The 21,859-nt window shown below is 54.1% G+C and overlaps 1 protein-coding gene across 3 annotated transcripts in view; it reads right to left on the bottom strand.

Moving 5' to 3' along the window:
• Positions 1 to 21,859, bottom strand: part of CD99 (CD99 molecule (Xg blood group)) — a 45,241-nt gene that overhangs the window by 7,906 nt on the left and 15,476 nt on the right. For all 3 annotated transcript variants that reach the window (XM_056109630.1, XM_056109631.1, XM_056109632.1), the window contains exons 2-8: positions 17,768 to 17,803; positions 14,853 to 14,900; positions 13,613 to 13,657; positions 11,828 to 11,896; positions 10,543 to 10,587; positions 9,094 to 9,150; positions 4,935 to 5,048 (exon numbers count right to left, since the gene is read on the bottom strand). In XM_056109630.1, coding sequence (XP_055965605.1) covers positions 4,935 to 5,048; positions 9,094 to 9,150; positions 10,543 to 10,587; positions 11,828 to 11,896; positions 13,613 to 13,657; positions 14,853 to 14,900; positions 17,768 to 17,803 — 414 coding nt within the window. The remainder of the gene's footprint in view (positions 1 to 4,934; positions 5,049 to 9,093; positions 9,151 to 10,542; positions 10,588 to 11,827; positions 11,897 to 13,612; positions 13,658 to 14,852; positions 14,901 to 17,767; positions 17,804 to 21,859) is intronic.

The following is a 21,859-nucleotide window of genomic DNA, read 5'->3' as shown; positions in this document are numbered from 1 at the left end:
TTGACTCCTGGCTCTGGGCTCAAGGTTGACTCCTGGCTCTGTGCTCCGGGCTGACTCCGGCTCTGAGCTCAGGACTGACTCCTGGCTCTGTGCTCAGGGCTGATTCCCGGGTCTGTGCTTAGGGCTGACTCTGGGCTCTGTGCTCAGGGCTGACTCCTGGGTTTGTGCTCAAGGCTGATTCCAGGCTCTGTGCTCAGAGATGACTCTTGGTTCTGTGCTCAGGGCTGAGTCTCGGCTAACTCCTGGCTCTGTGCTCAGGATAGACTCTCGGCTCTGTGCTCAGGGCTGACCCCTGACTCTGTGCTCAGGGCTGACTCCCGGCTCTGTGCTCAGGGCTGACTCCTGGCTCTGTGCTCAAGGATCACTCCCGGCTCTGTGCTCAGGGCTGACTCCTGGCTCTGTGCTCGTGGCTGACTCCCGGCTCTGTGCTCAGGGCTCAAACCCCATGCAAACACAGTGCCCTGCCCCACTGCAATAATCTCTCTGCCCTGGACGTAGCTTTCAGGCTTGAGGTTGCAAACCAAGTCGCCATGGTGGAAACTCCAGAACAGAAGGCGACAGAGGTGGACCTTCCCGCGGGCAGCCTGGCCTCGACCCCTCCCAGGCCTTCTTGCCCCTTTGGTGGGAGCGACTTGCGTCATGAATGAAGACTCCGAAGGAACAAAAACTCGAGATGACGCAGGTCACCCGGGCTCAGGAGCACCCCAGGACACGCTGAGGCGGGTGACCTGTGACTGCCACACACCAGCTCACCTGGCCACGGGTTTGCTGCCCACCCAGCGCCCACCCGGACCAACCAGCGATTCACCAACATTCACAGAGACTAAGAAGAATAATTACAGGAGACTCAGAGAGACCGTGTTCTCTCCTGCTGTCATCCTTGTCCCTTCTCTGCCCCAGCCCTGCCCCTTTCTAAATGATTTTTTTTTGCTTTTTGGGCCCCACCCGGCGATGCTCAGGGGTCCCTCCTGGCTCTGCGCTCAGGAATTCCTCCTGGCAGTGCTCGGGAGACCCTAGGGGATGCTGGGGATCGAACCCGGGTCGGCTGCATGCCAGGCAGACGCCCTCCCCGCTGGGCTATCACTCCAGCCTCTCTCTCTCCTTCCTTCCTTCCTTCCTTCCTTCCTTCCTTCCTTCCTTCCTTCCTTCTTCTCTCTTTCTCTGTTTCTTTTCTTTCTTTTTGGGGTCCCACCTGGCGATGCTCAGGGGTCCCTCCCGGTTCTGCACTCAGGAATCCCTCCTGGCGGTGCTCGGGGGACCCTATGGGATGCCGGGAATCGAACCCGGGTCGGCCGTGTGCCAGGCCAACGCCCTCCCTGCTGGGCTATTGCTCCAGCCTCTCTTCCTTCCTTCCCTCCCTCCCTCCTTCCTTCCTTCCTTCCCTTCCTTCCTCCCTCCCTTCTTTCCTTCTGTCCCTCCCTCCCTGCTTCCTTCCTTCCTTCCTTCCTTCCTTCCTTCCTTCCTTCCTTCCTCTCCCTCCCTCCTTCCTTCTTTCCTTCCTTCCTTCCTTCCTTCCTTCCTTCCTTCCTCTTCTCCCTCCTTCCTTCCTTCCTTCCTTCCTTCCTTCCTTCCTTCCTTCCTCTTTCTCTCTTCCTTTCTTTTCTTTCATTTTGGGTCCCACCTGGCGATGCTCAGGGGTCCCTCCCGGTTCTGCACTCAGGAATCCCTCCTGGCGGTGCTCGGGGGGACCCTATGGGATGCCGGGAATCGAACACCGGGTCGGCCGTGTGCCAGGCCAACGCCCTCCCTGCTGGGCTATTGCTCCAGCCTCTCTTCCTTCCTTCCCTCCCTCCCTCCTTCCTTCCTTCCTTCCCCTTCCTTCCTCCCTCCCTTCTTTCCTTCTGTCCCTCCCTCCCTGCTTCCTTCCTTCCTTCCTTCCTTCCTTCCTTCCTTCCCTCTCCCTCCCTCCTTCCTTCTTTCCTTCCTTCCTTCCTTCCTTCCTTCCTTCCTTCCTTCCTCTTCCTCCCCTCCTTCCTTCCTTCCTTCCTTCCTTCCTCTTTCTCTCTTCCTTTCTTTTCTTTCATTTTGGGGTCCCACCTGGCGATGCTCAGGGGTTCCTCCTGGCTCTGCACTCAGGAATCCCTCCTGGCGGTGCTCGGGGGACCCTATGGGATGCCGGGGAATCGAACCCGGGTCGGCCGTGTGCCAGGCCAACGCCCTCCCTGCTGGGCTATTGCTCCAGCCTCTCTTCCTTCCTTCCCTCCCTCCCTCCTTCCTTCCTTCTTCCCTTCCTTCCTCCCTCCCTTCTTTCCTTCTGTCCCTCCCTCCCTGCTTCCTTCCTTCCTTCCTTCCTTCCTTCCTTCCTTCCTCTCCCTCCCTCCTTCCTTCTTTCCTTCCTTCCTTCCTTCCTTCCTTCCTTCCTTCCTTCCTCTTCCTCCCTCCTTCCTTCCTTCCTTCCTTCCTTCCTCTTTCTCTCTTCCTTTCTTTTCTTTCATTTTGGGTCCCACCTGGCGATGCTCAGGGGTTCCTCCTGGCTCTGCACTCAGGAATCCTCCTGGCGGTGCTCGGGGGGACCCTATGGGATGCCGGGAATCGAACCCGGGTCGGCCGTGTGCCAGGCCAACGCCCTCCCTGCTGGGCTATTGCTCCAGCCTCTCTTCCTTCCTTCCCTCCCTCCTCCCTCCTTCCTTCCTTCCTTCCTTCCCTTCCTTCCTCCCTCCCTTCTTTCCTTCTGTCCCTCCCTCCCTGCTTCCTTCCTTCCTTCCTTCCTTCCTTCCTTCCTTCCTTTCCCTCCCTCCTTCCTTCTTTCCTTCCTTCCTTCCTTCCTTCCTTCCTTCCTTCCTTCCTCTTCCTCCTCCTTCCTTCCTTCCTTCCTTCCTTCCTTCCTTCCTTCCTTCCTTCCTTCCTTCCTCTTTCTCTCTTCCTTTCTTTTCTTTCATTTTGGGTCCCACCTGGCGATGCTCAGGGGTCCCTCCTGGCTCTGCACTCAGGAATGAGTCCTTGGCGGTGCTTGGGGGACCCTAGAGGATGCCGGGAATCGAACCCGGGTCGGCCGCATGCCAGGACAATGCTATAATATATATATGTAGTGGGAGGCCCACTATCATACCCCTCTGCCCCCTCTAAACGACTGTCAATAAAAGTGATCCTAGGGGCACTAGTAAGGAAACAAATTCGGCCTCTACATAAACTCTGGCACCCTCTTCCTGACAGCCATAAGTGCCAGGGTCTGACCCCAAAGTCGGGAGAGTTCCCTGGGCCAAACCAGCATGAAGGCTTAAAAATCGAGATAGGCGGGGCTGGACTGATGGCCCAGCAGGGAGGGCGTTGGCCTGGCACGCGGCCGACCCGGGTTCGAGTCCCAGCATCCCCTAGGGTCCCCCGAGCACCGCCAGGAGGAGTCATTCCCGAGTGCAGAGCCAGGAGGGAGCCCTGAGCATCGCTGGGTGTGATGAAGAAGAAAGAAAGAAAGAAAGAAAGAAAGAAAGAAAGAAAGAAAGAAGAGAGAGAGAGAGAGAGGGAGGGGGGAGGAAGGAAGGAAGGGAGGAAGGAAGAAAGAAAGAAAGAAAGAAAGAAAGAAAGAAAGAAAGAAAGAAGAAGGGAGGGAAAGAAGGGAAGGAAGGAAGGAAGGAAGGAAGGAAAGAAAGAAAGAAAGAAAGAAAGAAAGAAAGAAGAAGGGAGGGAAAGAAGGGAAGGAAGGAAGGAAGGAAGGAAGGGAGGAAGGAAGGAAGGAAGGAAGGAAGGAAGGGAGGAAGGGAAGGAGGGAGGGAGGGAGGGAGGAAGGAAGGAAGGAAAGAAAGGAAGGAAGGAAGGAAAGAAAGAAAGAAAGAAAGAAAGAAGGGAGGGAAGGAAGGAAGGAAGGAAAGAAAGAAAGAAAGAAAGAAAGAAGAAGGGAGGGAAAGAAGGGAAGGAAGGAAGGAAGGATGGAAGGAAGGAAGGAAGGAAGGAAGGAAGGGAGGAAGGAAGGAAGGAAGGAGGAAGGGAAGGAGGGAGGGAGCGAGAGAGGAAGGAAGGGAGGAAGGAAAGAAAGAAAGAAAGAAAGAAAGAAAGAAGAAGGGAGGGAAAGAAGGGAAGGAAGGAAGGAAGGAAGGAAGGGAGGAAGGAAGGAAGGAAGGAAGGAAGGGAGGAAGGGAAGGAGGGAGGGAGGGAGGGAGGAAGGAAGGAAGGAAAGAAAGGAAGGAAGGAAAGAAAGAAAGAAAGAAAGAAGGGAGGGAAGGAAGGAAGGAAGGAAAGAAAGAAAGAAAGAAAGAAAGAAAGAAAGAAGAAGGGAGGAAAGAAGGGAAGGAAGGAAGGAAGGAAGGAAGGGAGGAAGGAAGGAAGGAAGGGAGGGAGGGAAGGAGGGAGGGAGCGAGAGAGGAAGGAAGGGAGGAAGGAAAGAAAGAAAGAAAGAAAGAAGAAGGGAGGGAAAGAAGGAAAGGAAGGAAGGGAAAAAGGAAAGAAGGAAGGAAGGGAAGAGAGAGGGGCTGGAGTGATATCCCAGCATGGAGGGCATTTTCCTGGCACGCGGCCGACCTGGGTTCGATTCCCAGCATCCCCTAGGGTCCCCCGAGCACCACCAGGGGTAATTCCTGAGTGCAGAGCCGGGAGTCACCCCTGGGCATCACCGGGTGCGATACCCCATAAAGCAAAAAAAACACAACAACAAAACAACCACAACAACAAAAGGCCAAAGACCCTTTAGACAGTGTGATTAGTCGGCCAAGCAGCCCAGCCCCGGAGAAGCTGATCCCGCCGGTCCACTCAGTGAAGCCCGCCGAGCTCGGACGAATGCAGTGCTCAGACGTGCAGACCTGGGTCCTGGTTTAGTGGCCCGCCAGGGCTGGAGGACACGGCCGCAGAGTGTTACGACGACACCGAAAGCCAGACATGCAGCCCCCGGCGGTGACGGTCCCCCAGACCCCACCCCACGCTGCCTGCAGCGCGAGCCGAGCGCCTGGGAGCTTCTGTGTCCCGAGAAGCACGCGTGCGTGCATGCGTGCGTGCGTGAGCCTTACCGTTCTCCTTGAAACACCACTTCTTCTTCTGGTAGGCGATGAAGCTGGACACGGCGCCAGCCACGGCCACCACCACGGCCCCGACGATGCCCGAGATCACGCCGGGAGAGTCGGCTGTGGAGGAGAAACGGGAGGTCGTGAGAGTGGCGTGTCAGAGGGCCCGCCAAGCAGTGGCCACCCCGCAGGGCGGGGCATGGAGCGTGGACGTCTCTGCCCTGACAACCGAAAGGTGAGGGTGGACAGAACTCAGCTCAACAGACGGACACAAGGCACAGGCACGAAACTCCATCCCCGCCAAGGTTGGCTACTGACTCAAAGTGGTTGACCCGGGTTCGATTCCTCTGCCCCTCTCGGAGAGCCTCTTGGCAAGCTCCCGAGAGGATCCCGCCCGCCCGGCAGAGCCTGGCCAGCTCCCCGTGGCGTCTACACGATGCCAAACACAGTCACAGCAAGTCTCACAATTTGTTGTGGGACGTTCCTGGTGCCCGCTTCAGCCGATCGATGAACGACGGGAGGACAGTGGCAGTGATCATGATCATTATTATTATTTGGCTTTTTGGGGGTCCCACCCAGCGATGCTCAGGGCTGACTCCTGGCTCTGTACTCAGGAATCACTCCTGGGGGACCCTACGGGATGCTGGGAATCGAACCCGAGTCAGCCGCGTGCCAGGCCAATGCCCTTCGCGCTGGGTTATCACTCTACTCTGTCTCTCTTCCTTCCTTCCTTCCTTCCTTCCTTCCTTTTCCCTTCCTTCCTTCCTTCCTTCCCCTCTTTGTTTCTTCATCTCTGTGTTCCTCTCTCTTTCTTTCTTCCTTTCTCTCTTTCTTTCTTTCTTTCTTTCTCTTTCTTTTTCTCTTTATTTCTTTTTCTCTTTCTTTGTCTCTTTCTCTTTCTTTCTCCCTTCCTTCCTTCCCTCCCCTCTTTGTTTCTTCATCTCTGTGTTCCTCTCTTTCTCTTTCTTCCTTTCTCTCTCTTTCTCTCTCTCTTTCTTTCTCTCTTTCTTTCTTTCTTTCTCTCTTCTTCCTTCCTTCCTTCCTTCCTTCCTTTTCTTTCTTCCTCTTTCTTTCTTTCTTTCTTTCTCTTCCTTCCTTCCTTCCTTCCTTCCTTCCTTCCTTCCTTCCCTCTCTCTCTCTTTCTTTTCTTTCCTTTCCTTTCCTTCCCTCTCTCTCTCTTCCTTTCCTTTTCTTTCCTTTCCTTTCCTTTCCTTTCCTTTCCTTTCCTTTCCTTTCCTTTCCTTTCCTTCATCACACCCAGCGATGCTCAGGGGTTCCTCCTGGCTCTGCACTCAGGAATGACTCCTGGCGGTGCTCGGGGGACCCTAGGGGATACTGGGAATCGAACCCGGGTTAGCCGCGTGCAAGGCAGACGCCCTCCCCGCTGTGCTATTGCTCCAGCCGCTCTCCCTTCCTTCCTTCCTTTTTTCCTTTTTTCCTTCCTTCCTTCCTTCCTTCCTTCCTTCCTTCCTTCCTTCTTTCCTTTTCTTTCTTCCTCCCTCTCTCTCTCTCTTTCTTTCTTCCTTTCTTTCTTTCTTTCCTTCTTTCTCTCTCTCTTCCTTTCCTTTCCTTTCCTTTCCTTTCCTTTCCTTTCCTTTCCTTTCCTTTCCTTTCCTTTCCTTTCCTTCATCACACCCAGCGATGCTCAGGGGTTCCTCCTGGCTCTGCACTCAGGAATCACTCCTGGCGGTGCTCGGGGGACCCTAGGGGATACTGGGAATCGAACCCGGGTTGGCCGCGTGCAAGGCCAACGCCCTCCCTGCTGGGCTCTCGCTCCAGCCCCAAATTTCCAGATGTTTTATCTCTGTAAGTGATCAATCACACGTCTCTCTCTCTCTCTCTCTCTCTCTCTCTCTCTCTCTCTCTCATAAAATTAATTATGGCAATATGGGTTGAATTACATGATCGCATGTTAATGGAATCACGTGGGTGAGAGACAGACGGGAACACAGTATCAAGACAAACCAACGAAACAAAACAAAACAACCAAAAGGCACCAGAGCAAGAGGACAGCGGGGAGGGCGTTTGCCTGGTCCTCACCCGTCCTGTGAGCACCATCCTCGAACCCCAGACGATTCCCTGAGCACCGCCCGGGCTCATGTCCGAGTGCAGACCCAGGAGTCAGCCCTGAGCATCAGACACTGAAGCCCACTTTCATCCCAGCACCCCGAGATGGTCCTCCCCAAGCCTGAGATCTCCAAGCACAAAGTCGAGGGGAATCAGCCCTGAGCATCCCTTCAGGATGCGGTACCCAACGCCAAGACAAAAAACAAAAACAAAAAAAAAAACCTCAAACACCAGATGCTCTTGCTTCCCTGCGGCTTCGAGAATAAGGAGAGTGGGAAACGGGGTCGCAGACACACAGCCCAGATGAGAGGAGGAGGACGGAACGGAAGGGAAGAAATGAAGTAGGTGCCGGGCCCCCCCGAAAAGGCACAGCACAAACACCATCGGCACTTGTATGTTCATGGCAGCACTGGTCACCAGAGCCAGAATCGGGAAACAACCCGAGTGCCCGAGAACAGACGACTGGTTAAAGACACTCTGGTACATCTACTCAAGGGAATACTACGCAGCTGTCAGGAGAGATGAAGTCATGAAATTTGCCTGTACAACCAATCTTAGAGGGAAATATACATGTTTAAAAGATGTATAGCACAAAAGGCTCAACTTTTAACAACATGTTAGTGATCTCTCATAGAAGGGCATAGGGCTGGAACGACAGCCCAGCGGGAAGGGCGTTTGCCTGGCACGTGGCCGACCCGGGTTCGATTCCCAGCATCCCCTAGGGTCCCCTGAGCACCGCCAGGAGTGATTCCTGAGTTCAGAGCCAGGAGTGAGCCCTGAGCATCGCCGGGTGTGACCCAAAAAGCAAAAATAAATAAATAAATAATAATAATAATAATAATAATAATAAGGGCTTAATGGCCCCTGGGGGAAATACAACAATCTTCACACTCTTTCCTCTAAGACTATTTTTTTGGTAGCATTTTTCAGCATTTTTTTTCATAACACACAATAAAAAATATATATTTTTGATTCTGCTTTGGGGCAGGGGTCGGGGTTTGGAATGGAGACACCCGAAATAAATATGGTGTTGGGAAGGGGTCAGGGTGCTGGGGTGGCTGTTTGAATACTAAATATCATCAAATATTGTGAACTACTTTATAAAACAAATTTTTTAAAAATTGGGGGCCTGGAGCGATAGCACAGCAGGGAGGGCATTTGCCTTGCATGCGGCCGACCCAGGTTCGAGTCCCAGCATCCCCTAGGGTCCCCCAAGCACCGCCAGGAGTGATTCCTGAGTGCATGAGCCAGGAGGGACCCCTGAGTGTCACTGGGTGGGACCCAAAAGAAAGAAAAGAAAGAAAGAAAAAGAGAAAAAGAGAGGAAGGAAAGGAGGAAGGAAGGAAGGAAGGAAGGAAGGAAGGAAGGGAGGGAGGGAGAGGGGCTGGACTGATAGCACAGCGGGGAGGGCATTGGCCTGGCACACGGCTAGCCTGGGTTCGATTCCCAGCATCCCCTAGGGTCCCCTGAGCGCCGCCAGGAGTGATTCCTGAGTGCATGAGCTAGGAGGGACCCCTGAGTGTCACTGGGTGGGACCCAAAAGAAAGAAAAGAAAGAAAGAAAGAAAGAAAGAGAGAGAGAAAGAAAAGAAAGAAAGAAAGAAAGAAAGAGAGAGAGAGAGAGAGAAAGAAAAGAAAGAAAGAAAGAAAGAGTGAGGAAGGAAGGGAGGAAGGAAGAAAGGGAGGGAGGGAGAGAGGGAGGGAGGGAGGGAGGCTGGAGCGATAGCCCAGCGGTGAGTGCATCTGCGTGGCACGCGGCCGACCCGGGTTTGATTCCCAGCATCCCACAGGGTCCCCTGAGCACTGCCAGGAGTGATTCCTGAGTCCAGAGCCAGGAGGGACCCCTGAGCATTGCTGGGTGTGACCCAAAAAAGCAAAAAAAAAATGGTGGGACTTGTAGGCCGGTGTCCAGCGGGGAGGATTTTAACCAAGGGTGCCCTAGAGTCCAGCCTGGAGCACGTTGGCATCACACTGGGAAGAGGCAGGGCGTGTGGGGACCACGTAGCACCGAGTCCAGGAAGGTGGAAAGGTGGAACGCTGAGTCCTGTTCTGCATCCACCTAGACGCCAGCAGCAGCACCAGAGCCCCACGGTACTTACCCTGGGCCTCCCCTTCCCCGTCTTTCCGGTGGTTCCCGGGATGACCGTCACCGCCGCCTGCAAGAGAGAAACCGGTTGAAGGAGCACGGAGTGAGCAAACTTCCACGTTTGCAAGCAGGTACACATGAATCCCGTTCCGGGGGTCCTGGGTGTGTCAGAGACTCTCAGCCCGGGTACAGATTCAGGCTCAAAACTGTTGCAGAATCATTTTAATTTTTTTTTGGAAGGGAGGGTCCCACCCGGCGAAGCTCAGGGGTCCCTCCTGGCTCTGTGCTCAGGAGTGACTCCTGGCGGTGCTCAGGGGACCCTGTGGGATGCTGGGAATCGAACCCGGGTCGGCCACATGCCAGGCCAACGCCCTCCCCGCTGGTCTATCGCTCCAGCCCCTAACAGGATCATTTTTGAGCAGGATATTCATAACGAACAGTACAAAATAGATTATTTATGATCTATAGAATAGATCCCCAAACCCTGCTCTGGGGGCAGGGTTTGGGGATCGGGGTGGACACACTCGAAATATGATGGGGGCGGGGGGCGGGAATTCGTGTGGAATATTCAACGGCATAAATCACTGCGAACGATGTTTTAATAAAATAAAAAAAAAAACAAAACTGTTTTATTTTATTTAAAAAAATAAAAAAAAAAACCAAAACTCCACTGAGTCCTCTTCCAAAGGAACTGAGAAAAATCGGAGACCACGGTGGAGGGAACGTATCACGCATCATGATGGGGGTTGGGGGTGGGGGTGGGAATATCGGACGCCCGAAACAAAGAAATCATCACCGGCAACGAGCTCAAACGCGACACAGTGTTTACTGTGTGAGGAGACAACTGGCAAGGGTCGGCCTGAGCTATTCCAGGTCAGTTCCGGAATATATTCCCACAGAATTGCTTTGAAAATGAAAGGAGAGGGGCTGGAGCGATAGCCCAGCAGGGAGGGTGTTGGCCTTGCGTGCGGCTGACCCGGGTTCGATTCCCGGCATCCCATAGGGTCCCCTGAGCACCACCAGGAGTCATTCTTGAGTGCAGAGCCAGGAGTGACCCCTGGGCATCGCCGGGTGCGACCCAAAAAGCAAAATAATAATAAATACATAAAAATGAAGGGAGAAGAAGGGGCAAGGTTGACCAGATGCCTGAGACTCACCCATTGAATGCAATGCAGCAGAGATGAGGTTGACCAGATGTCCGAAGATCACCCAGCCCAGCACCCCCAGGAAAGAAGGTGACTAAACTTTCCTGACTCTGCACCGAGCACCTTCCTGCCGGGCTTCTCATCGGCCAGTTCTTCTCAGTATTTTTTTCCTGCACCCACCCAACAAGTGAGTTTCCAGAGATCGCCAGGGCCCATTCTCACCAAACTGCACGGGCGAGACTAAATTAAACTGTGACCCAGGGTGCTCGGCCGTGCAGTGCGGAAGGGGGGCACTGGCCCGTGAGGGGGGGTTTTACCTCCGTCCGAGTGTCCGTCCAGGAGGTCAGCATCGGAGAAGTCACCTAGGAAAGAAGGAAAAGCGACCGGGTCATCTTGGAATCCCGGACCCTGCTGGCTGTGACACCCCCCACACGCAGCCCGAGAAAGAGAAGGTTCTAGAAGGGCGTGCTTGGATGTAGAAACGAAAATGCAGTTCTCCCTTTTTTGTTCGGTTTTGCTTTTGCTATTTCGGGTCACATCTGCTGACGCTCAGGGGTTCCTCCCGGCTCATGCACTCAGGAATGACTCCTGGCGGTGCTCGGGGAACTCTAGGGGATGCTGGGAATCGAACCCGGGTCGGCCGTGTGCCAGGCAAGCGTCCTCCCGGGCTGGGCTGTAACGCTCCAGTCCCTGCAGTTCTGCTTTGAACTGCACCACAGAGATAATACACGGGTCTTTTTTTTTTTTTCTTCTTTTTTCCCGTTGCATTCAGCAGATATCCATTCAATCACCGGATCAGGTCTTAGAATTAAGCCCGGAGCACCGAGCCAGGAGTAGCCCCCAGGACCACCAGATGTGGCCCCCCAACCGTTCCCCCAACCCAACAGGAGAAAGACAAAAGGGTTAGAAACTGTGAAGTCATGGAATCTACATACAAGTGGCACTCCATGGAAAGCATCATGCTAAGGGAAATGAGTCAGAAAGAGAGGGCCGGACACAGAGAAACTGCATTCATCTGGGGAACATAACGGAACAAAATCGGAGACTAACACCCAAGAGTGGCCGAGATTAGTACCAGGAATTTTGGTCTGTGGCCTTGGAGGCCAGCCGCACACGCTAGGGGAATAGAGAGCTCGGATAGAGAAGGGAGCACCAAGGAAAGGGTGTGGGGAGGATCCTCCCAGGATGGGAGAAGCACGATGAAGGTAGACTATGGACCGAACATGATGTCCACTCAATGCCTCTCTTGCAAAACACAGTACCCAAAAGAAGAGAGAGAGAGAACAGAAGGGAATGCCCTGCCACTGAGGCAGGGTGGGATGGGGGGGGGATGGGGGTGGGAGGGATACTGGGATCCGTGGTGGTGGAGAATGGGCACTGGTGGAGGGATGGGTGTTTGATCATTGTGTAACTGCAATCCAAGCGCGAAAATTTGTAAGTCTACAACTGTACCTCATGGTGTTTCACTCATAAAAATTAATAATAATAATAATAATAATAATAATAAAGCCCAGAACTCTTCAGAACCACCGGCCAGCAGCCCACTCGTGGACCCCACACACACACACACACACACACACACACACACACACACACACTTACCAGTTGAGCCTGGCTGGTTCGGGTTCGGGTTCGGTCTGGGCTTGGGCGGATTCGCGGGCTCCGGGTTCACTGAGTGAACGAGAAAGGACAGGCGATGGTTCCCCAATGGCCCCCCCGTCCCGTTCCCCTCTGCCTCTGTTTCCCTCCCAGCGCCCACTCTGCCCACGGGGAGGCAGTTGGTGGCGCGGACACACAACGGGCAGAACCCGGGGAGGGAATCCGGGAGAGGCGGGAAGATGCGACTCTTGGTGCCAAGCAAGGAGGAAATTCAATATGGCGGCCCTTGGGGTCTTGAGGAAAAGCCCCCAAGGCTCGGACCCGCCGGAGCACCCCCGAGAGGGTCCCATCAGAACACGTCGACGGGCGCCGGCGAGCTGCTCCTGGCATCCGTGGACACACGTGATTCCCCGGGGGGCGTCCATGCTGGAAGCCAAGAGACACCCAATCGTGACGGCCAAGGGTGTGTGTGTGTGTGTGTGTGTGTGTGTGTTCGCGATGGCCAAGGGTGTGTGTGTGTCTCTGTGTGTGTGTCTGTGTGTGTGTGTTCGCGATGGCCAAGGGTGTGTGTGTCTGTGTGTGTGTGTGTCTCTGTGTGTGTGTGTGTCTCTGTGTGTGTGTCTGTGTGTGTGTGTGTGTTTGCGATGGCCAAGGGTATGTGTGTCTGTGTGTGTGTGTTCGTGATGGCCAAGGGTGTGTGTGTCTGTGTGTGTGTGTTCGCGATGGCCAAGGGTGTGTGTGTGTCTGTGTGTGTGTGTGTGTGTGTTCGCGATGGCCAAGGGTGTGTGTGTCTGTGTGTGTGTGTGTTCGCGATGGCCAAGGGTGTGTGTGTCTGTGTGTGTGTGTGTGTTCGCGATGGCCAAGGGTGTGTGTGTCTGTGTGTGTGTGTTCGCGATGGCCAAGGGTGTGTGTGTCTGTGTGTGTGTGTGTGTTCGCGATGGCCAAGGGTGTGTGTGTCTGTGTGTGTGTGTGTCTCTGTGTGTGTGTCTGTGTGTGTGTGTGTGTTCGCGATGGCCAAGGGTATGTGTGTCTGTGTGTGTATGTTCGCGATGGCCAAGGGTGTGTGTGTCTGTGTGTGTGTGTGTTCGCGATGGCCAAGGGTATGTGTGTCTGTGTGTGTATGTTCGCGATGGCCAAGGGTGTGTGTGTCTGTGTGTGTGTGTGTGTTCGCGATGGCCAAGGGTGTGTGTGTCTGTGTGTGTGTGTGTGTTCGCGATGGCCAAGGGTGTGTGTGTCTGTGTGTGTGTGTCTGTTCGTGATGGCCAAGGGTGTGTGTGTCTGTGTGTGTGTGTGTGTTCGCGATGGCCAAGGGTGTGTGTGTCTGTGTGTGTTTGTGTGTGTTCGCGATGGCCAAGGGTGTGTGTGTGTGTGTGTGTGTGTGTGTGTGTTCGCGATGGCCAAGGGTGTGTGTGTCTGTGTGTGTGTGTGTTCGTGATGGCCAAGGGTGTGTGTGTCTGTGTGTGTGTGTTCGCGATGGCCAAGGGTGTGTGTGTCTGTGTGTGTGTGTGTGTTCGCGATGGCCAAGGGTGTGTGTGTCTGTGTGTGTGTGTGTGTTCGCGATGGCCAAGGGTGTGTGTGTCTGTGTGTGTGTGTGTGTTCGCGATGGCCAAGGGTGTGTGTGTCTGTGTGTGTGTGTGTGTTCGCGATGGCCAAGGGTGTGTGTGTCTGTGTGTGTGTGTGTGTTCGCGATGGCCAAGGGTGTGTGTGTGTGTGTGTGTGTGTGTTCGCGATGGCCAAGGGTGTGTGTGTCTGTGTGTGTGTGTGTGTGCGTGTGTGTGTGGTACTCACAGCCTCCGCCGCCACCATCGAGGGCATCCGCCAAGTTCAAGTCCACTGCAAGAGGGCAAAGAAGGGTCATCGCGGCGAGTCAAGGGCCAGTCAGAGGTCTGGGCTGGACCCCACCACCGGGAGTGACCGGGAGACGTTTCCCTTTTTTGGTGGGTGCGGTGTCACACCCAGAGATGCTCGGGGGTCCCTCCTGGCTCTGCACTCAGGAATGATGCTCAGGGGTTACTCCTGGCTCTGCACTCAGGAATGACTCCTGGCGGTGCTCGGGGGACCCTAGGGGATGCCAGGGATCGAACCCGGGACGGCCGCGTGCAAGGCCAACGCCCTCCCCAATGGGCTATCACTCCAGCCCCTCTCTCTTCCTTCCTTCCTTCCTTCCTTCCTTCCTTCCTTCCTTCCTTCCTTCCATCCTTCCTTCCCTCCTTCCTTCCTTTTCTTCCTTCTCTTCCTTCCTTCCTTCCTTCCTTCCTTCCTTCCTTCCTTCCTTCCTTCCTTCCCTCCTTCCTTTTCTTCCTTCTCTTCCTTCCTTCCTTCCCTCCTTCCTTCCTTTTCTTCCTTCTCTTCCTTCCTTCCCTCCTTCCTTTTCTTCCTTCTCTTCCTTCCTTCCTTCCCTCCTTCCTTCCTTTTCTTCCTTCTCTTCCTTCCTTCCTTCCCTCCTTCCTTCTCTTCCTTCCTTCCTTCCTTCCTTCTCCTTCCTTCCTTCCTTCCCTCCTTCCTTCTCTTCCTTCCGTCCTTCCGTCCTTCTTTCCTTCCTTCCTTCCTGTCTCCCTCCCTCCCTTCCTCTTTTTCTTTCTTTCTTTCCTTCTTTCTTTCTTTCTTTCTTTCTTTCTTTCTTTCTTTCTTTCTTTTCTTTCCTTCCTTCTTCCCTCCCTCCCTCCCTCCCTCCCTCCCTCCCTCCCTCCCTTCTTTCCTTCCTTCCTTCTTTCCTTCCTCCCTTCCTTCCTTCCCTTTCATTTTCTGGTTTTTGGGTCCCACCCGGCAACGCTCAGGGCTTCCTCCTGGCTCTGCACTCAGCAATGACTCCTGGCGGTGCTCCGGGGACCCTCGGGGATGCTGGGAATCGAACCCAGGTCGGCCGCGTGCCAGGCAGATGCCCTCCCCGCTGGGCTATCATCACTCCAGCCCCAAGTGGCAGTTCCTGTAGGAACTGTGGCCCACTCCTGCACGGCCCAGGCAGCTGGCGGGCACGGTGCCCCGTCCCGGATGCGTGCACACCGCAACAACCCGGTGTGCGTCTCACCTCCACCGCTGGGTTTCTTGGGGGGCTTCGGAGTGGCCTTGTCGTTGCCTGCAGAGCAGAGAGACCGGCGTGAGGCCACACGTGTCGCGCCCGCTTCCGAGCCTGCACACTCGGAACTCGCTTCCACGGTCCCCCGTGGCCAAGGGCGTGGCACGGCTGTCAATGCCGCCCACGTGCCCACCACACCCGGGCAGAGACTCTGGGAAGACGAGGAGGAGGAGGAGGAGGAGGAGGAAGACACACACACAGAGACACAGACACACACAGATGCACAGACACGCACACGCGCAGATACACACGTCCGCAGATGAACACACACAGGCACACACAGATGCAGAGACACGCACACACACAGACATACACGTACGCAGATGCACACACGCAGACACACATGTACGCAGATGCACACATACAGGCGCACACACACAGACACACACAGATGCACAGACACGCACACACACAGACACACACAGATGCACACACACGCACACACACAGGCACACACACAGACACACACAGATGCACAGACATGCACACACACAGACACACATACGCAGATGGACACACACAGGCACACCCACACAGACACACACAGATGCACAGACACGCACACACACAGACACACACGTCCACAGATGCACACACACAGGCACACACACAGATGCACAGACACGCACACACACAGACACACACATACACAGATGCACACACACAGGAACAAACACACAGATGCTCAGACACACACACACAGACACACACAGATGCACAGACATGCACACACACAGACACACATACGCAGATGCACACACACAGGCACACCCACACAGACACACACAGATGCACAGACACGCACACACACAGACACACACGTCCACAGATGCACACATACAGGCACACACACAGATGCACAGACACGCACACACACAGACACACACATACACAGATGCACACACACAGGAACAAACACACAGATGCTCAGACACACACACACAGACACACACAGATGCACAGACATGCACACACACAGACACACATACGCAGATGCACACACACAGGCACACCCACACAGACACACACAGATGCACAGACACGCACACACACAGACACACACGTCCACAGATGCACACACACAGGCACACACACAGATGCACAGACACGCACACACACAGACACACACATACACAGATGCACACACACAGGAACAAACACACAGATGCTCAGACACACACACACAGACACACACAGATGCACAGACATGCACACACACAGACACACATACGCAGATGCACACACAGGCACACCCACACAGACACACACAGATGCACAGACACGCACACAGACACACACGTCCACAGATGCACACACACAGGCACACCCACACAGACACACACAGATGCACAGACACGCACACACACAGGCACACACGTCCACAGATGCACACACACAGGCACACACACAGATGCACAGACACGCACACACACAGACACACACATACACAGATGCACACACACAGGAACAAACACACAGATGCTCAGACACGCACACACACAGACACACACAGATGCACAGACATGCACACACACAGACACACATACGCAGATGCACACACACAGGCACACCCACACAGACACACACAGATGCACAGACACGCACACAGACACACACGTCCACAGATGCACACACACAGGCACACACACAGATGCACAGACACGCACACACAGACACACACATACACAGATGCACACACACAGGAACAAACACACAGATGCTCAGACACACACACACACAGACACACACAGGCACACACACAGATGCACAGACACGCACACACACAGACACACACGTCCGCAGATGCACACACATAGGCACACACACATGCGCACGCACGCACACACATGAACACACAGATGCATACATGTGCACGCACAGACACACACACAGGTTACACACATGTACATACGCATGAACACACACGCACACACATGCACACACTGACGCACACATGCACACACGGACGCTCACGGAGAGCACACGTGCACATACATGCATACATAGACACACACATAGACACACAAACACATGCACACACAGACACACACATATACATACGCATACACAGACACACACAATCACATACAGACACACACACGTACATGTGCACAGACACACACGCACACAGAGAAGCACACTCACAGACACGAACAGAGGTACACACGCACACTCTTAGACACACACATGCAGAAACACACAAATGCACCTGTAGATGCACACACACGCACACAACATATACACACATGCACACACAGACGCACACAATCACATACAGACACACACATGTACGTATACATAGACACACACGCACACACAGACACGTACAGAGGTACGCACGTGCACACTTAGACGCGCACATGCAGAAACACACAAATGCACATGCAGACGCAGACACACAGGCACACAACGTATACACACATGCACACACAGATGCACACAGTTCCACACACACCTATGCGCGCAGAGACACAGAGACACACACACAGAGGTCCCTGCCTTCAGGTGGATAAAACCCGAGAGTTCACCCCCTTGGAGGGGAAGCCATGGCGCCCACCAGAGACAGCCGGTCTCCGTGACGACGGTTGTTCAGTGAACAACAACAACAGCACACGAGTCACAGATTCTGAGAGCCGCAAGGGCCCCTCATGGCGGGCGTCAGGCACAGTAGCAGAAGCCCAGGACGCCACCTCCCTAAGAACCTTCCGGGCTGCTCCCCTGGACCCCCGGGGCCAGCACCACCACCCAGTACCCCCCGGCCCCCGGCTCTCCCCCCTTCCCCGGCCCCTCCCCGGTTCACCGAATCCGATGCCCGCCCCACCCCCCGGGACACAGTGCTCGGACAAGACTCCCTGCAAAGTACTCACCGTCTTCCACAGCATCCGCCAAATCAAAGTCGTCTTCTAGGAGAGAAAGAGGCACAGGTCAGACGACAGGTGGACACGCAACCCCCGCCGGGGGCGATGGAGGAGGACCAAGGCCGGCGACACGGCGACCACCCAGGCCAGGTCCTCGACACCCACGGGTCTGCCGGTGGCACCCAAGGATCCCGACGCCACGGCTCAGCCGCCGAACGGGGCGGGGCCAGGAGGAAGGGCAAAGGCCCAGGAACCAGGAAGGGACGGAGGGAGGGAGGGAGGGAGGAGAGGAAGGAAGGAAGGAAGGAAGAGAAGGAAAGAAAGAAAAAGAAAGAAAGAAAGAAAGAAAGAAAGAAAGAAAGAGAGAGAGAGAGAGGGAAGGAGGGAGGGAGGGAGGGAGAGAGGAAGGAAAGAAAGAAAGAAAGAAAGAAAGAAAGAAAGAAAGAAAGAAAGAAAGAGAGAGAGGGAAGGAGGGAGGGAGGGAGAGAGGAAGGAAGAAAGAAAGAAAGAAAGAAAGAAAGAAAGAAAGAGAGAGAGGGAAGGAGGGAGGGAGGGAGAGAGGAAGGAAGAAAGAAAGAAAGAAAGAAAGAAAGAAAGAAAGAGAGAGAGAAGGAGGGAGGGAGGGAGAGAGGAAGGAAGAAAGAAAGAAAGAAAGAAGGAAGGAAGGAAGGAAGGAAGGAGAGAAGAAGGGAAGGGAGGGGGAGGGAGGAAGAAAGGAACAAAGGAAGGAAAAGAGAGAGGAAGGGAAGGAGGAAGGGAGGAAGAGAGGAAGGAAGAAAGGAAGGAAGGAAGAGAAAAAGAGAAGGGAAGGAAGGAAGGAAGGGGGAAAAAGGAAAAGAGCGAAAGGATGAAAGAAAGAGGAATAGAAGAAGGAAGGACGGAAGGAAAGAAGGAAGGAGGGAGGGAGGGCAGGAGGGAAGAAAGAAGGAAGGAAGAAAGGAAGGGAGGGAGGAAGTAAAGAAAGGGAAGGATGGAAGGAAGGAACAAAGGAAGAAAGGAAAGAAAGAAGGAAGGAAAGAAAGAAGAAAGGGAGGGAAGGAGGGACGAAGGGAGAGACAGAGGGAGGAAGGGAGGGATGGAGGAAAGGAAGGGAGGAAAGAAGGAAGGAAGGAAGGAAGGAGAGAAAGACAGAAAGGAAGAGAGGAAGGAAGGAAGGAAGGAAGGAAGGAGAGAAAGACAGAAAGGAAGAGAGGAAGGAAGGAAGGAAGGAAGGAAGGAAGGAAGAAGGAAGGAAGGAGGGAAGGAAGGAAGGGAAGGAAGGAAGGAAGGAAGGAAGGGAGAGAAAGAAAGGAAAAGAGGAAGGAAGGTGGAAAGAAGGAAGGAAGGAAGGAAGGAAAAGGAAGGAAGGAAGGAGAGAAAGACAGAAAGGAAGAGAGGAAGGAAGGAAGGAAGGAAGGAGAGAAAGACAGAAAGGAAGAGAGGAAGGAAGGAAGGAAGGAAGGAAGGAAGGAGAGAAAGACAGAAAGGAAGAGAGGAAGGAAGGAAGGAAGGAGAGAAAGACAGAAAGGAAGAGAGGAAGGAAGGAAGGAAGGAGAGAAAGACAGAAAGGAAGAGAGGAAGGAAGGAAGGAAGGAGAGAAAGACAGAAAGGAAGAGAGGAAGGAAGGAAGGAAGGAAGGAGAGAAAGACAGAAAGGAAGAGAGGAAGGAAGGAAGGAAGGAAGGAAGGAAGGAAGGAGAGAAAGACAGAAAGGAAGAGAGGAAGGAAGGAAGGAAGGAAGGAAGGAAGGAGAGAAAGACAGAAAGGAAGAGAGGAAGGAAGGAAGGAAGGAAGGAGAGAAAGACAGAAAGGAAGAGAGGAAGGAAGGAAGGAAGGAAGGAAGGAAGGAAGGAAGGAGAGAAAGACAGAAAGGAAGAGAGGAAGGAAGGAAGGAAGGAAGGAGAGAAAGACAGAAAGGAAGAGAGGAAGGAAGGAAGGAAGGAAGGGAAAGGGAGGAAGGAAACCCGGGCGCCCCCGCTCCCAGCTGGGACCCTGCCCCCAGGGTCCATCCCCGTTTCCTTAATGAACCCGCTCCCGGCTGGTCACCTCCCTGGGGACTCCGGCCACCCAGTAGCCAGCAGGAAACACCCGGCCCCAAGGACGGACGGATGGACGGACGGACGGACGCTGGCTGGACACACGCACACTCGCCGGCCACCCGCTCCCCTCCTGGGCTCACGGGCGCCCGGAATTTTGCCTCCGCCGGGACCCTGGCGGAAAAGGCAGGTGCCTGGATTCGCTTTGCGGGTGCAGAGGTCCAATGGGTGTGAGTCACCGTGAGCAGGATGGATGGAGGGACGGGGGGGAGGGAGGGAGGGAGGGCGTCCACCCCCGCCCTGGCCCGCAACCTGACCATGAGTCACCCTCCGCTCTGGTCACTCTGGACAAAACAACCTCGTCCACAGCACGTGGGAGCCTCCGGGGACGCGGGCCAGGGTAGGGGAGCCCGTCCCAGCGCACCCACGGCAGGGACACAGGTACAGGACGGGTCGGGAGGCTCTGCTGTCCCGTGTCCCTTCCTCTTTGGGGTCCTGGACCCAGGCAGGGACAGGGACCGTCCGGACGATGCAGACGGTCACAGTACACTGTAGCACTGTGGCACTGTCCTCCCGTGGTTCATCGATTGGCTCGAGCGGGCACCAGGCACGTCTCCACGGTGAGACTCGTGGTGACTGTGTTTGGCATCGCATAGACGCCACGGGGAGCTGGCCAGGCTCTGCCACTGTGCGGGCGGGATCCTCTCGGGAGCTTGCCAAGAGGCTCTCCGAGAGGGGCAGGGGAATCGAACCCGGGTCGGCCGCGTGCCAGGCCAACGCCCTCCCCGCTGTGCTGTCACTCCAGCCCACAGTCACGGTGCATCAGAGGAAAAAAAAATAATAATAATAAAACAGGGAACAGAGAACAGGAATTCCCCCAGCAGAAGTTTCTGAGTCACAACCGGAGCTCGGGACTGCGGGCAGCTCGGGGTGGCGTCTCCCTGACAACCAAATAATTAAACAAACAAAACAAACCAAAAAATAAATAAATAAATAAAAAACAGGTATCGAGCGTCACGCGACGGCCCGCTGCAAACAACGCGTCCAGTGTCCAGTAACTAAACACTTAGGGTCACAGTGCAGGGAGGGAGAGAGAGAGAGCACAGTGGGCAGGGCATTGGCCTGGCACACAGCCCACCCGGGTTCCATCCCTGGCATCCCTGAGGACCACCAGAACTGACCTGTTAGCGCAGAGCCAGGAGGAAGCCCTGGCACTGTGACACTCCCAACCCCCTCAGACTCCCAAAATATACAGTGAAAATTAAGATCTCGAACTAACACTAAAAAAAAAAAAATTTAATAAAATCTGCACGCAATGCAGGACAATAAAAAAATAAAATCTGGGTATAAAAAATAAATAAAATCTGCACGCAATGCACAACAATAAAAAAATTAAATCTGGGTATAAAAAATAAAATCTGCACGCAATGCAGGACAATAAAAAATAAAATAATCTGGATATAAAATAATAAAATCTGCACGCAATGCAGGACAATAAAAAACATATGTGCATAGCACCGTGGGGAGGGCATTGGACTGACACGCGGCCGACCCGGGTTCGATTCCCAGCATCCCATAGGGTCCCCCGAGCACCGCCAGGAGTGATTCCTGAGTGCAGAGCCAGGAGGGACCCCTGAGCATCGCCGTGTGGGACCCAAAAAGCAAAAAAAGGGCGTGAGACCCCGGCCAGATTCCTCAGTACCACAAAATAAACAAAATAACCCAAAGGAGACCAAAAAAGAAAAGAAAAAAAGGAAAAAATCAGGCCAGAAATAAATAAGGGAGAAATACGGAGAACTGAGAGTCGTCCGTTCTGGAACTGCGACGCCTGATCATTGATTGATTGATCCCTGGCCCTTGTGCGATAGAAAGAAGCGCCGGTCATCGATAAGCCGGAGCTCGGCAACGAGGGGGACGGTCACATACATGCGTTCACTTGCCCATTGCTGGCGGGAATCAATTGCATTTTAATTGCATTTAAATTTGAATTTAGACTTCAATTTGAATGCAGTGAAATGGCATTGAAATGCGGAAGCCGGAGCCTTTGCAGGTAATATTATTAGACACGTATAAATAAAATATGTAGG

This window comes from Sorex fumeus, unplaced genomic scaffold (genome assembly GCF_029834395.1).
Source record: "Sorex fumeus unplaced genomic scaffold, SorFum_2.1 ptg000354l, whole genome shotgun sequence".
NCBI lineage: Eukaryota > Metazoa > Chordata > Mammalia > Eulipotyphla > Soricidae > Sorex > Sorex fumeus.
The sequence above is the reverse complement of the archived record's forward strand: the minus strand, read 5'-3'. Positions and strand labels throughout refer to the sequence as shown.